The 15,723-nt window shown below is 43.8% G+C and overlaps 3 protein-coding genes across 3 annotated transcripts; 2 read left to right on the top strand and 1 right to left on the bottom strand.

Moving 5' to 3' along the window:
* The first annotated feature begins 3,993 nt into the window (after positions 1–3,993).
* LOC120682811 lies at positions 3,994–6,980 on the top strand. Its single transcript, XM_039964832.1, has 8 exons — positions 3,994–4,325; positions 4,666–4,744; positions 5,012–5,138; positions 5,252–5,365; positions 5,451–5,649; positions 6,000–6,045; positions 6,383–6,458; positions 6,587–6,980. The coding sequence occupies exons 2-8, from the start codon at positions 4,688–4,690 to the stop codon at positions 6,817–6,819; spliced, it is 852 nt and encodes a 283-aa protein (XP_039820766.1). The 5' UTR covers positions 3,994–4,325; positions 4,666–4,687; the 3' UTR covers positions 6,820–6,980.
* Positions 6,981–9,232: 2,252 nt separating this feature from the next.
* LOC120682422 (binding partner of ACD11 1-like) lies at positions 9,233–13,272 on the top strand. Its single transcript, XM_039964335.1, has 5 exons — positions 9,233–9,386; positions 11,557–11,669; positions 11,743–11,818; positions 12,221–12,304; positions 12,393–13,272. Exons 1-5 carry the CDS (start codon positions 9,381–9,383, stop codon positions 13,062–13,064), a joined length of 951 nt encoding a protein of 316 aa, XP_039820269.1. The 5' UTR covers positions 9,233–9,380; the 3' UTR covers positions 13,065–13,272.
* Positions 13,273–13,766: 494 nt separating this feature from the next.
* On the bottom strand, positions 13,767–14,454 carry LOC120682423. The gene is made up of 2 exons (XM_039964336.1): positions 14,143–14,454; positions 13,767–14,039 (listed from the first exon to the last, which is right to left on the bottom strand). Exons 1-2 carry the CDS (start codon positions 14,348–14,350, stop codon positions 13,987–13,989), a joined length of 261 nt encoding a protein of 86 aa, XP_039820270.1. The 5' UTR covers positions 14,351–14,454; the 3' UTR covers positions 13,767–13,986.
* Between the last annotated feature and the right edge of the window lie 1,269 nt (positions 14,455–15,723).

Below are 15,723 nucleotides of genomic sequence, written 5' to 3'. Positions count from 1 at the left end.
AAAAATTAAAATTTCAAAAATATATGTCGGTTTTGGAAAATTTCAAAAATATACCCCGGTCGCCCTATGGGGGGCGACAGGGCTCAAATATATTTTTTTTTCTTTAAATTTGCAACGAAGTCCCTGGAGAAAAAAAAAAGGGGGGGCCTGTCGCCCGTTGGGGGGGCGACAGGCCCCTGTCGCCCACCCCAGGGGCGACAGGCCCCTGTCGCCCGTTGGGGGGGCGACAGGGTCCTGTGTGGCCAACAAAGCCTATTGAATTTCATAAAATTCCTCCAGCGTCCGAAGATTTATTGTGATATATTTGCAGAAGGATTTGGAAATCGAGTTCGAATTATCATGAAATTTACGGAAGGTGTCGGATGTCAATTTTGGTGGGCGATGCGGCCTCTAAAGGATGACACTAGAGAAACTACTTTTCATGTGATTTCGAACTATAAACTTTTTTGTACTTATTAGTTACTTCTACCAATAGAGCTTAGAAGTTCGAAGTAATAATTTCTTGGTTGATTTTATCCTTAACCATTTCTTTTTTTTTGACACGAGGAACTCAACATGAATCCACTAATTGCTGCTGCTTCCGTTATTGCTTAAACCCTGGCCACCATTCGCCGCCATTCCCTTTGTCATTTGAGACTAAAAATTCAGAAAAAAAGAGAGGGGTGACGAGAAGTAATAATGTGAACCACCAAATTTTACATCATAATACAACGATAATGAAACACACATCACACATGCAGTGGCATGTCAGAACCCGTTGCAAACTACGGTAAACAGATTCCGGACTAACCTAACATGTCTTAGGTAATTTAAAAAAACAGAATAAACACAATGATGCAGCATGTCACTAGCACTAGGGTAGTCCTAGTAGCCGTACCCCCACGTAGCAAACTGTGTTGAGCCTTCTCCGCAGTATCCACCCATTGCAGGTGGTGCAGGCGGTGGTGCCGGAGGCGCATGGCCCTTCTTCTTGTGACAAGGGCAGTTGCAGTAAGGAATAGTGCATGGTTCATCCTGTGAACCGGCTGCATTGCTGGTATCATCAACTTCGTCGTCTTTGTTAGCCTCGCTCACTTCCTCATAATGGTTCACCTTACATTCCAGATCAAAGATCTTTATCTGGAGGTACTCGATGAACTCCTGAACAGAATCAATTGGTGCAGGATCTACCCACCTAGTAAAACCACAGTTTTCTGGAGCATCGGAAGACTGCAAAACAAATTCCAGGTAAGGTGTCTCCTTGAAGATAAAGAAATGAAACAACCAAATATTACCCATGCGTGTGGACATTTAAAGAAACGCCGACCGCCATCCATCCCGTCGGTGCACATCTGCACTAAGCAGTCATCACCATGTCTGCATTTTGGCCACGGTTCTCTACGGTTATCGTATTGTCGAAGAGGAGTTTCATTGGTAAATTCACTCTTGTGCAGTGGCGGAAACTCAAACACTGGTTCCGGAAAGGAATCAGGTCCAAGAGGCTCCTCCCATATTATGGGGTCTGCCTTTCTTCCCCCTTTTCCTTTCCCAAAACCATAGTAATTCTTCCCGCTAGACCCACCTCCAGACATTGGGTATACAATAAGCTTTGGTGTTTGAGTGGTGCTGGGAGTTCAAAAACTGGTGAGTATTTATAGGCGCACAAAGGTCTGATAACCGGAGTGTGGAGTGTAAATGAACATGAAAAGCCTATAGTATTCGCACGCTCCACAGCGCTCACTCGTACCACTTTAAACACGGACACGACCTCTCGTTGCTCTTGATTTGTACCCTCGCACGCTCAACACCGCTCACTCCTCCCACTTTAAACAACGACACGACGTCTCACTGCTCATGACTTCAGCACTTGCACGCTCTACAGCGCTCACTCGTGATTATTGCACTGCCCCGACATATCTCATCGCCCGGAACACTGCAGGGCACCGGCCTAATTGTCATAATTTCACTACTCGATATATCTCTGTGCATGCAGACTCACAGTACTGCATTACTGCTGCTCGGTCGATCGCGCCTAGATGCCGCCTTCCCCACTACACGCCACAGACCTTCGCTGTATAATGACAGGTCCGTCGTCCTCGCCAGAGAGAATGCTTTGAAGGTGAGCTGGTGTGATTGCCGTGTTGTCACATCTTTTTGAAATGTTGGAAGATCACTGCTATTAGGTTGTCGTCTTTTGTCACGTATGTCTAGGCAAACAATGCGACATTTGGGAAACCTGTGATCGCCGTGCTGAGCTTTTTAGCAGCAGACCCTGATGTATTTCTTAGTTCTTAATTCTTATCGTTATATTAATGTGTGTTTTTTAGTATTCTAGTGACATGAAAAGCTCCGAAAATATTAAGGAAAAGTTCAAAGATTTCATAGACTCCCGGCTACAACTGCAAATTAATGGTAAAGGCTACAACACACAGAGTTAAGCTCTTAACTTAAAACATAAACAACTAATTGCAGTGGCATGTGCACGCGACAAGATAATTTCTTGTTGCATCTAAACCTACCATGCCTTATGGAATGTAAAATGCCGGGATTACATGGTACTACTCTACTGAGTGCACCTAGGATATTTGCCCTTCCTAATTGCTTCGGGCCCGGCTTCCTTCGCACGGCGTGCCCTCTCTCGCTTTCTATCCCTGTCAGCTTCATGTTCGGCCGCCGCCTTACGATCCACCTCCTCCATCCTCTTGCGGATCTCTTCTTGCTCTTTGTTGCGCTTCTCCTCTTGCTGCTCCTCGTGCTTCATTCGGCGCCAACGTTTTGCAGCCCATCTTGCTTTTTGTTCCACAATGTCCTTTGCCTGCTGCGACTGCACGGTGTCGAACCACTGCATAAAATCACAAAGAGGCGGAGGAGACTTTGTCCAATACAAGTTAGAATCATAATTCAATGTTAGGTCATATAGAAAAATAGCGTATGTTATCCTGCTACCTTGGCCCGGTCTTTGCCATATCGCTTAGGTGGATCATATTCGTAGTTCTCACACATAAAGAACCTCATGACGTAGTCATCTCCTAAAACCTCAGATTGCATGAACTTGCATAACGAACCGCAGAAGCACATTGGCACATTAATTCCTTTGGGTACGGTGGCTTTACACTTGCTCCACGGAATGTAGGTTGATCCTGACGAAGACATTGGCGCTATAGTGTGGTGCGCCAAATAACAAACCATAATTTAAGCAATGCACATATCGTATACCAAATCGATGCGTGAAAATATAGGTACTGTTATAATTCTATTGTCTTATACTGCAATATCAATAAGGTACTATCATAATTCTATTCTAATGTATAATTATTTTATTTGAAAAAGTCTGTAATAGTACTCAAATTGTAATACTAAACCAGTGTTCTAAAGCACCAAATCTAATTCAGCTAATCTGCTAATTAAATTAAATTGTTATACAATATCAACGAATTTATACGAAAGTTACCGGTAGATCACAAGTGCGGAATTCGGCAGAGCTTCGCCGCTTCCCTTCTTCTCACCCCTCTCTTTTTTCTGGATTTTTTTGGATTTTTTGAGGTCAAATGAGAGGAGGGAATGAGGGGAGGGAATGAGGGGGCCTGGGAGGCTGACCCGGTCGCCCGTGGGGGGGCGACCGGCCCCCCTGGCGGGCCCACTGGCCTGTCGCCCCTGGGGTGGGCGACAGGGGCCTGTCGCCCCCCCAACGGGCGACAGGCCCCCCTCTTTTTTTCCAGGGACTTCGCTGCAAATTTGAAGAAAAAAAATTACATTTGAGCCCTGTCGCCCCCCATAGGGCGACCGGGGTATATTTTTGAAATTTTCCAAAACCGACATATATTTTTGAAATTTTAATTTTTTTAAATATAAAAAAGAAAAAACCGCCCTCGGTGGCTCCGACCTCCTGGACTCTGTGGCCTCGTCCCGTCGCCGTGGCATCCCGTCCCACTCAGCTCCACTGTTCCCCCGGTGACCGCGGCCCATACGTGGCCCAAGGGCCCAATTTCACTCAAACTGAGGAGGAGCATATCCAGTCCATCCCCCAATCGGCCACTCCCCGACGCGGCGAGCCCTAGGTGGCCGGCAGGCAGCGGCAGCGGCCGAGCTTGCAGGGCACCAGAGGGCGGCGAAGCGACGCGCCACAGCGCCAGCGCGTGCGCCCGTAGCAGCGCAGGGCGGGGCCGCAGGGGGCTCGGCAGCGGCCGAGCACCAGCGCCGAAGGGGCTCTGCGGCCGGCCGCCGGCGGGCATAGTCGGTCTACGGCATCGACTCCATCCCTCGTCCCTCTGCGCCTTCGCCCGTACTCCCTTCTCTGCTCCGGGCTCAGCACAGGCGCACGGCAAGCCAGCAGCTGAGTTACTGAGGTTAGCGATTTGTCAATGTTTTGTTGATTTTTGATTTGTGATTGCAATTTGCGAATGATTGTGTGTTTGTGGCAATGTGGTAGTGACAGTGATGCAAAATGCAAGGTAGGATCAATTTTATGAATCTATAATCTAGGCTGTTAAAAGAAATTAGCATTTCAAATTTTGAATACCCATGCTCCAAATTTCGACAGTGATGCCCAATTGCCCACCCCTGGCAGGGGTATGCCACCCATTCCCTTCCCTTCCTGCTGTGCAAAATTGAACACTCATGCTTGCCATTGCTTTATTGTTTTTTTTCCCATCACCAATCAAGTGAGCAATTTGATTTCTTATACAGTTCTCGAGCCATCTCTGGGAATATGGATGTTGCTCCATTCAAGCTGGACATCGATGAGCTAATAGCCGATTATGCCAAGGTAAATTTTGCCATAAGTTTTTTGTGTGTTAGGTACATGCTAACTTGGATGAGTTACATTGTTGCATTCCTGCTGGTAGGAGAACAGCACATAAAAAAAGTACGTACCCAGTGCCGTAGGCTTCCCGCACTGTGCGGGGTCTGGGGAAGGGTTGTTTTTAAGCCCCAAGTCTTACCCACACAAATGTGCAGAGGCTGGGGCTCGAACCCGGGACCTTCCGGTTACAGACGGTAGGCTCTACCGCTGCACCAGGCCCGCCCTTCGTAGGAGAACAGCACATCACTGGCTGATTTCAGGCGAGTTTGGAAGGCAAAGAAATTTTCTTATCTCTATGAAGGCAGACCTAAGACAAACTCTGGTTTCTTCATGCAGTCCCTCTTTCTGCATTGTATTGGTAGGTGTCGGCATCCTGGAAAAGCAGATTTCTGAACTGAACTCACAATTGCTAATGAACCTTTTTTTTTCTGCCACTTCTGAACTATTTTTTTTATTTAATTGTGCACCCAGGTCATTTCACTTCTCAAAGTTCTCTACAACAAAGATTGGCTGGGCTTTACTGCCTTTACTGTCTGTATGAGTGTAAGCCATACAAGCCACAGTTCAAGATTTACCTGTCCCTAGGTAAGGCATATATTTTAAGCCAATAATTTGGTGCTTCTGAAACTGAGTGTTAATATACTGAAACTTTTCCTCTGTTGAAAAACAGAGGAGTGCAGGCAACTGAAAGATTTTGTCGTTATGGTTAAGCAAAATGGAGTGCATCTCGTGCCGGCGCTTGTCAAAAGGATGCTGGATAAAGGCATGTTTTTGTTTGGCTACATGAATTTGCTGGATGATGACAGTGAGAAGCAGATCGAGGAATTGACTGCGTTGCAGAATAAACGGGTCAGATTTGCCTGTGACAAGTATGTGATTTTTTCCAGTGTGATGTTTAGCATTAGCATTTGTTTTTGCAGTAAATTTCACCAAGGAATACTTAGATTATTGTCACAACAACATGAGTTTTTAGTATGATTTTTTTTATCATTGATATTAGTGTTTCAAGTAATTTGCACCTATGGATGCATAAATAAGATTAGTGACATTTTTCACCTTACTGATGCGCTTGCGCTTCTGTCAAGTTCATCCACTAGCTACACCCATCTTCATGTTGTTCTACACTGCAGTTTATTACTGGTGTTATCTGTTATCTTCTTGCGCAAATGAGACCATTAGTATTCCATGCTTCTATTTTCCCTGCACTTTTGTATTGCAGGTTGTTCGCAAACACCCAAGCAGAAAGTTATATGCACATGGACCTGGTATGTTCTAATATATTTAGTTATACATACACCCCTGCTTTTATAGTTCTATGTCCAATCTTTGCGACCGGCATTTACACTACTTCATGATTTGCAGTTTGCACACTGACACACTTCCTGTGAGGCTATCATCCTTCCAGTTTATGTTTGAACACAATCTCACTAAGATAGACCTGCGCTTCCTCTTAATTTTCTTAAGGCCTGATTAGACAATTATTATGCTGGGTTGCTGGGTTGGAAATATAACAGCATAACTTCAAGGGCAGCCTGCCAGTCCATTCGTTTTGTGATGAGAAATTTACGCAGATCTATTACTGACACGTTTCATCTACCTCAGGGTGCGGAGTTTGAGCTTGGTAGCATCAAAAAATTGTCAAAAGAGTATGGTGAAGCCAAAGAATTGGCCCTTGCAAGTGCTTTCCCCCTCGTTTCCTATGCCTTACATTTTCGACATGTGTGTACGATTTTGGAACTTATTACTGACAAGGGCTCTGGTTTGAACCTGCTGCTATCCGTTTGCCCTTACTTTCCACCTTGACAGAGGCAGGCCAAACTGTCGACATTGAAGATGCTAAGCACATCCTTCAGAGTGATAAGCTGTTGGGTGACAAGATAGATGAGGTTGTCAAAGAATGGGATGCTCAGAAGGAAGAGTTCTACGAGAGAACAGGTTTATCACGTGGCAATGAGCTCGCTGTGATTGACAATGATGAATCAGGAGTACAGCATCAGGAATACGACGACTTTGATGAGCTAACACAACTGCTTGAGTGAAGAGTGTCTTGCACATGAAATCCTTTGTCAGCTTTAGTAGATTCATCCTTTTTTTCTTTCTATTGTCACCTTTCTGTGTTCTACTCCCTCCGTCCCAAAAAACAAGTCATCTTAGGCATTCTAAGACAACTTAACATGAAGGTAAAATGATATATTATCCATATTTGGCACTAATTGATTCTTGCATGCATGCACTTTCTAAATAGGATAAGATGACATATTTTTTGGGACAAATTTTGAATTCTAGAGTGACTTGTTTTTTGGGACGGAGGGAGTACATTGCAATTAGGAATGAAATTTTGTACATAGTTGTTTCATCGGAAAAAAAAAAGAAAAAATTGTACATAGTCTAACTTTATGACGAAGCTTATCTCTCGTGGATGTTGGGTGTTGTGGTTTCACGCATCGGGGATTCCCACGTGTATCTGGCATCCCAGTAGGCCAATTAACCTGCAATTGTGCATTTCCAATACAGGTCTTGCAGAAATTATGTACATTGAGAATTCGAGATAATATATGTACATGAACATGACAAAAAAAAGGAGTTGTACATCTAGATTTTATACATGAACGTTAGTGAATTAATACAATGCAAGAAATATAGATTTTATATGGATACTTAATAATACCAGATGCTCCATACGGAGTGCTCATATGTTTCAATGGAGTTTTTTTTTTGAAAAGAATCACTCCGATGCAACCATGAATCATCAAAATCATTTTTGATTCTCCCGTTTTAACTCATAAGTTGGCTGCTGGACAACGTCAGTCGACGTATTTGTTTCATTAATCATAGGAGCAGCACCTACATATGGTAAATGCATTTTGAGTTACCACTCACCAACTGACGGGTCACGTCCGACAAAAAAACGTATAAAGGTTCTTAGATTCTCTCTCTTTTGTATTATTCTGAACAGATTCTCTCTTAGATTTTTTTTTTCTTGCTGGTAATTTTCCCGCCTCTTTGCATTCAATTCTGCTTTTTATCAGTTGGTATTTTGGCGTACTTCTCTCTTGCCCTTTCCGCTTAGCTTCCCTTTGATCGGCAAAATCTCCTGCAGCTGTAAAAGAATCATGGGTATATCATCTGTTTAATCACCAGAACAATGAAAACTGAAAGCGATTCACCACAAAAAAAAAGTACCATCTTCCACATCACGGGTAACACGCCGATCATGTGATTGTCACTTACGAAGATTCATGTCTCCAAATGGTCGACGACCATCTATTGCGCACTAGTTTAAAATACATAGTTCGCAATAGTTTAAACTACAATCAGAAAAAAAAAACTCCATAAAGAGTGGAGAATTGGGGACCTCACCAGTCACCAAGGTGCTTAGCTGTGTTGGGAAAAGGCCGTTCGGGTCCGCCGGGTGCTGCTCGTGTTCTTTCGCACACTCTTTCTTATCAAGATTAGATCCACCATACCCTTAACAGAAGTTCCATTTACCAGATCAAAAGGTTTGACGAAAGAGAATGTGAGATTGGTTTCATCAATATTTTCCATCAAAATCCTAATATTTTTTATACCAGCAATTTTCTATACCCACATCTTATACACGCGTATACACACATTACTTTCCTTTACACATGATCGTAACTTTCCTTTGAGAGTCACCGTAATTAGGTATAATCTTTCCAAACTTTCCATAAAAAATCTTGTTTCGTTGATGCTATCCTACGACGGCACCCCCAAAGCCAATGCAAAACCATCAACACACCCAAACACTCTAGCCAAACCCCCGACTTCGATCATCCCTATGGCGTACGATGAGGCCCCCAAGCCGGCGGTGGATCGAATTCGGTTGGTCGGCAAGTGGGTCGGCACCCTGGAGGCTGGTGAGGATTTTGTTTTCAATTTGGAGAATAGTTATGTTTTCTGTTCCTTTTTTTTTGGAGCCAAACGTAAGGGCATGATTCTATTTAGCATTCTAAAACTAGGGAACATGACGCGTTTACTGCTGTAGTTACATATTTTGTATTTTTAAACTGCAAACCTAATACCAATTTGTTCCTGGTTATGAGATTGAGCGCAATAGAAATTGTCAAGTTCACTGTGATTTGTACACCTATGATCCATTTGTATGATTCTGTGGTAGTATGAAAATTAGGAAGAACCATAATTTGGTGAAAATCTAATGAAAATCACAATCCTATATAAAGAAAAAGAAAGATGTGTATTATCTTTAGAAAAAATAAATAATATTGTTTTTTATGGAAGAAAAATTAATTACGTGCATATGTTATGGCTGGCTGGGCTGGAACCCTGTTCGCCAAGCAGCCCGAGCTGGGCCGCTACTCCCCGCAAGCCTGAACGGGCTGCTGGATCTTCTTGGACCGGATCCAAAGTAAAAGACGAAAGGTGGTGGGGCCCAGTACCGGCGTGCCCCACACGTCGCCACGTCGTCTCGATGGCACAGCCGCGCCGCGTGCTCCGCCTCCGTCTCCGCTCCCTCTATAAACCCCGCCCACGGGACACGGCCGTTCCATTTCCCGTTTCCCGATTCAAGTCAGCGGTTTAGGGTTCGAGATCTCCCGCACCGCATCGCGTCGCAGCAGCCATGGCGGTGAGCACTGGGGTCCTCCCTTTCCTTGCTACTGTGTTGATTAGTGAGCCGTTCTCTTCCGCAAGTCTCTGTGTTGTGCCATTTGCCCATTTCCGATGCGGGGGCATGGAGTCGCCCGGTTTTTGAATTCGTTATCGGAGCCAGAGATAGGGGTTTGTACTTTGGGCGGATTTTTTATTTGCGTAGATTATGCTCTAGTGCTAACCGCATCTGCAAGCTGCCATAGCAAAGAGAAGGGGGAAACTATTAGCAAGAATGGAAATGGGGAAAAGTAGAGCATCTGTGGAACTTGGTAGAATTTAAATAGTCAAATCCCGTCCCTTTTCAGTCGGCATTGTACCTCACAGATGAATATGCAATGACGGCGCAGTTAATCTGCTGTCCAATAATCCTAGGCTGTTGTCAGTGTGCTAATCCTGGAAACTAAAAAGGGGGCGTTTGCGAGTTATGAATGCCTCTCTTGATGATTTGAAGTGCTTGGTGAATATCTACTAGCTTGTAAGTTGTAATGTATGTTTAGTTAGTATCTTGAGCCTGTTTCTCTGTTTGTGTCTACTTGCTTATGCTCTAGGATTTTGGGGGAAATGTGTTTTGACTCCCAAATCAATACCTTTTCTCAATGTATTTTAAGAGGGTCTCAAGAATGCAACAAAGAAAACTCCCTCACGTGAATAGGTTTCACTTCTGTATGATTGTCACTGTATATCCTAGAATGGGTTTAGCCTTTTAAGCAAAGTTGGCAAAAGACCACCAGTTCCGTTGCTAGGCAATAAAGCATTTATATTTAATGTGCATCGTTTTGTCTAGTATAGTGCAGTAGGTAAAGTTTGATGCATGCGACAAAAAAGAATAATCAATGATATATCGGTTCCCTTACCACCCCCAACCCACATGCATGAGAAACGTGTACAAATCTATGTGCATATAATTTAATATTTGTCTTTTTTCTGTAGATGTTAAATCAGTGCAAACTTTAAACGTTTGAAACCTATTGGTGAAGCATTTTTTTTTCTTATTTTAGCCGTGGAAATAAATACGTATATCAGCAATGAAATCAAAAGAGCAGGCATGCCTGATAACATGCAGGGTTGTATCTGACTATTTTTAGCCATTCCATATAAACAAGCCATGGTCAATGCTGCCAGAAAATGTTTTAAATTATATAAAAAAGATCCAAACAAGGCCTCAATACCTGGTTACTCATAAATATTCTTGAGAAAAATGCCTTAACTGCACCATGTGTCAGTTTTGCGAACTGGAAGAAAATTATTTGTTGTTTGTTATGATGGTTTTTCTACTTTTCCAGTGAGAAAGGCAGCTTGCTCCTAGATCTTCTACACTGCTTATCCGAATCAGAGGATAGAATCTTTCATTGAAGGATCAGAAGGATCTTAGCACCCAATCAGTCTGTCTGTACTAAGGATGACGGCCTGTATTCGGAGTTTCCCTAGGGTTGGTAAAGGGAAATGGGGCCGGCCGAATCAAATGGGACTGCTGTGCCGTTCCTAATGGTTCATTGCTCTGAAATCCTTTTTATCCGACATTAATTTGGAAACTATTTACTAAAGCACCCTTTACTAAAATCAATGTAGTCGAACTGAACTATTTCAAGATTTTTAAAATCAGAGACAGAGAGAGGGGGGCATAGCCCCTATGATCCAGGTAAAGAGTTCCAACTATCCTCTTCTCAGGTTCTTTCTTTCTCCTTTACCAGACCCCTTTGCCCCTTACGGTCGATACCCAGAAAGTAGTTTCCCTTGGAGAAGAGGTACTTGCATGCTTGTTTCATGACATCTCCTGACAAGTACCAATTTGACCACCTTATCATGGATCCCTCGAGCAGAAGTCTATCCCATTGGTTTTTCATTGCTTTGGAGTACCAGTACAGTTTGAATTCCTTTTTCCAAGGAGTCGTTGTAGGATCGTATCTCCGCATGAAGCAAAGTCCCATGTTGATGTTCTTTGTTATTTGAAGTTCATACTTATGTCTGGATGCCATGATGTGTTAACTTAATGTATCTGCACTAATGTTTAACTGATTTCTCCATTTTTCTTTCTTTTCCTAAATTTTAAAGAAATTTCTTAATGTTCTATTTGTTTATTCTCTATGGTGTTATACATACACAGTACTGCTGATTATATGTTCCTTTTCTGCCATTTACTTTTTTAGGCAGGCATGTTTACTACCGTCAAGGTGAGCAATGTGTCCCTGAAAGCAGAACAGCGTGATATAAAGGAATTCTTTTCCTTTTCTGGTGACATTGTTCATGTTGAAATGCAGAGGTTAGTATCATATCTATGATGCCCTATTTTCACCCTGTTCTATGAATTGCATTAAACATTTAGTGCTATGCAGTGGTGATGAGCTGTCTCAAGTTGCTTACATTACTTTTAAAGACAAACAAGGAGCTGAGACGGCAATGCTTCTCACGGTATGTATTTTGCATTAGGGGTCTGAAAATTTTGTTTATTTTGCATGTATTGATGATTAACTGGTTGCATTATTACGAAAGTATGGTATACATTTGTTATCTTAAAGAGGTTAGCCATCTGAATAATATCAATTTGGTTCAGTACTGTAATTCTGTAGTCCCAACCAAAATATTTGTAACACACTTTCATTAATTGTTTCAAGTGGCCATACTTGCGTGCCCATTGAATTGCCTTTTACATAATCCATTCTGTCAACTGATTTTTAAACATTGTGTCCACCATGACCTCTTAGCTCTAGGTGTAAACTCAGCTGTCTCTGGATGACAATGAAAAAGTTGTTTATGACTATATATATGACAAATTTTAACATATTCTAATGTGTATTTCCATTGCTGTCACAGGGGGCTACAATAGTTGATATGGCTGTCATTGTTACACCCGCTACTGATTATGAGCTACCTGCAGAAGTTATAGCTGCTCTAGAGGTATGACTAGAGGCATACTATCTATTGCATGTGCATGATACTATTTGTAGTTGCTGTGCAGCTTCTTAAAAAAACTTTTCATCCCCAGCCCAAGGACACAAAACCTTCTGCCCTTCAAAAGGCCGAGGACATTGTTGGGACCATGCTGGCGAAGGGATTTATCCTTGGTAGGGATGCACTGGACAGAGCAAAGGCTCTGGATGAGAAGCATCAGCTCACATCAACTGCGACTGCTAGAGTATCTTCCTTCGACAAGAGAATCGGTCTAAGTGAGAAGATCAGTGTCGGGACTTCAGCTGTCAATGATAAAGTTAAGGAAATGGACCAGAAGTACCAAGTCTCTGAGAAGACAAAATCAGCACTGGCAGCTGCGGAACAGAGTGTCTCGACTGCTGGATCTGCCATTATGAAGAACAGATATGTCCTCACTGGTGCAGCATGGGTAACTGGCGCCTTCAGCAAAGTCACGAGTGCAGCCAACGATGTTGGTGCAAAGGCTAAGGAGAAAATAGCGGCTGAGCAGGAGCACACGAATGTTGAGGGTGGGTCTGCAGCGCAACCTGACATCTCGGAAGGCCCAGTAACACATAGGGACATGGATGGCGAATTTGCAAAGATGCATGTCTCTGAAACCCCTGAAGATATCCCCGTCTCCACATCAGCGACTGTCCCTGCTATTACTGTTGAGGAGCCCAGCAAGGCATCCCCGCCCGATGATGCTCCTAAAAAGCCAGAACCTGCTCAGGGATTGATTCTATGATATGATTTGCGCCCCATACATGTGTAAATAGACATGATATGGTTGTTGAACTCATTTCTAGTGTTGTGGTTGCTATCTTCTGGTTGAAACCTCTTTGAAGGTTGAAAGTTATTTGGACCTAAAAGAGTTTGCATTGTTACATGATACTTTTATCAATATATCATTATTACCCTGCAGCGGGAACATGAAACATGGTGCTTGCTATGCATGATTCTATTTCTCATACACTTGTTCTTTTGTTTAAGAGAGAATATGCTTGCTATTCATGAGAGAATGGTGGTTTAACAGATGCTGTAAGTGTATGTTCCTCATTAGCAGTGTTTCTGAAACCTGATTGGTGATTGGGTTCTGTAATTCTGTTGATTCATTAGTTTCTCACTGTATGCAGGATTTCGCTCCATGTGCGTAATCTCTGTAATTCTAGGAGCAATCAGTGATCATTGTTCTAGGTAGGAAAAAATATAATGGCTGGAAATATTATTAGGGAAGTTGGGAACTTGGGATGCCGTGCCACGTATCAGAAACGGACGCTTTGCAAAGGTCATGACGATTAACTGCGTTTTCATTCCGCCGATGGGTACATCTGAAAAGCAGGATATGCTGTCACTCGGTAAGTATTGATGTGTTCTTCCAGTTTTCTCAACATTCACTGAATAAGGGGTCAGAATTCAGAAAGGTTCAGCCCATGTAACAAGCAAGGGGGAAACAAAACCAATGTTGTTAGACGATCAGAGTTCTGAACTTTTGAGGGCTGTAATGAGCTTCCACGTTCTTTACTGCAGCGATTAGCCTCATAGCATAAGGCACCGTGTTTATGCTTTCATATTTGGGATCAAATACACAATTGGATTTGGACTGAAGGAACAAAAACTGAAAGACAAATATTTTTCTTGGTGCGCCACTTGATCAGTTCTTCACAGGATCAGAGCGACTTGGCATTCTGGCTTCCAGCCTTTTCTCCAAAACTCGACATATCTGCAGACAGAAAACGCAAGACAGTAAGAAGATCAGTCAACATAAACACACATGAAAAAGAGCATGGAGAAGTAAACACACACACGTGACACGTTACACATACCAGAGGGAGAGGGGCCGTGGGAGCAGAGGAAGAGGAGGATGAAGCAGAGCACGATGATGAGCGGTATGAAGTGCACGGAGCGTTCCTTCCCCGACGACCGCGGCACCGGCGCCTTCTCGGGCTTGGCCTCCACGTCGGCGTCGTCACTGCCGCCGGCTTCCTCCGGCAGGAGCTTGGGCATCGCCGAGATGCTCATCTGCCTCTGCATCCCGGAACCAATAAATGTGGCGCCAAAAGAATTGGCCTGTGGCCTGTGCAACAGCCAAGGAAAGCAGCTGTCCTGAATAAGCCTCCGGCTACCTTGACTAAGAGCCAGGGAAAGGTATATGCCCGGTGATGTGCTCATAAAATTGTAGTATTCATAAAACTTGTTGATCGTATATAAATGCTCATAAAATTGTAGTATTCATAAAACTTGTTGATCGTATATAAATGCTCATAAAATTGTAGTATTATACAAGGAATCTACGTATTTTTAATTCTTTTTTCTTGATGCTTTTCCCGTTTTCACGCATTGCCTCACGTGCCTCACTTTGCTTTTTGGCAGTACTAGCTCGCTTTGCTTCACTTGACAACAGGCTGGTGCTTTGAGTACATGGACAGATGTTAATCTGAAGCCCCGCAATTTTCTGAAGCATCTGCTTTTCTTTCGTTGCTACCACCTCGCATTGCTTCAGTTAACAACAGATTGCCAGGTTGGTGGTGCATGGGCAGATGTTGATCTGAAGCCCCCCCTTTCGGGCTTTCATTTTCTGAAGCAAAGACTATCAGGAAACCCAAGTTCCAACCACTGACTTGTGCAGTGGTGACTCAAGTGATAGCTGTTCCTGTTCTGCAGCAGTGGCCAGGATCCAGCGTCGTTTCCAACGTGCGAGCACCTTGAACGTGGTGGCGACGTGGAGGGAGAAGCCGCCGCTGCGTAAACCCAATGCGTCGTGCTCTAGCTATCATCAGCTTGCTTTGCTGCAACTCCATTTGACTTGACCGGCCGGGATCACAAGTCGCGAGCTCATAAAGGCCGCTTCGCGCGCGCGGCCTCAGATCGCGTGCCCGGACGCCGGAGGAGGCGGACGTCTCCGTCACCGGCGGCGGCTGGAGAGATGGACGGCGTGCCCAGTATTCGCACTGATTCGTGACGCTAGGTTATTACATACGTGGCTGATTGCTGAAAGTGATTGTGCTACCGCGACCTTTACCGACTCAGGCACAGGGTTTTATTTCCCAACCGGAAACCGGTAACCGCCGCCCTCCGGTACCGGTTTACCGGACCGGTTAGGCCGGTAACCGGTGGAAACCGGTTGAATTCAAATCCAAATTCAAATAAATTCAAATTTTTCCGTGCAACCGGTTCCGACCGGTTTACCGGTCGGTTTGACCGGTTTGAAATTCAAACGCTCCCGTGCAACCGGTTTACCGGCCGGTTTTACCGGTTTACCGACCGGTTTGACCGGTTTACCGGCCGGTTTGACCGGTTTGATCGGTGGGCCTTCATGGGCCGGCCCATTTTTTTTCTTTTTCTTTTTTGATTTAACTTTAAATTCTCACAAACTATACTAAATGAATGAATTTTTGAGAAAATTT

The sequence above is a fragment of the Panicum virgatum genome, chromosome 7N (assembly GCF_016808335.1).
Source record: "Panicum virgatum strain AP13 chromosome 7N, P.virgatum_v5, whole genome shotgun sequence".
NCBI lineage: Eukaryota > Viridiplantae > Streptophyta > Magnoliopsida > Poales > Poaceae > Panicum > Panicum virgatum.
This window is presented reverse-complemented; position numbering and strand designations above follow the sequence as displayed.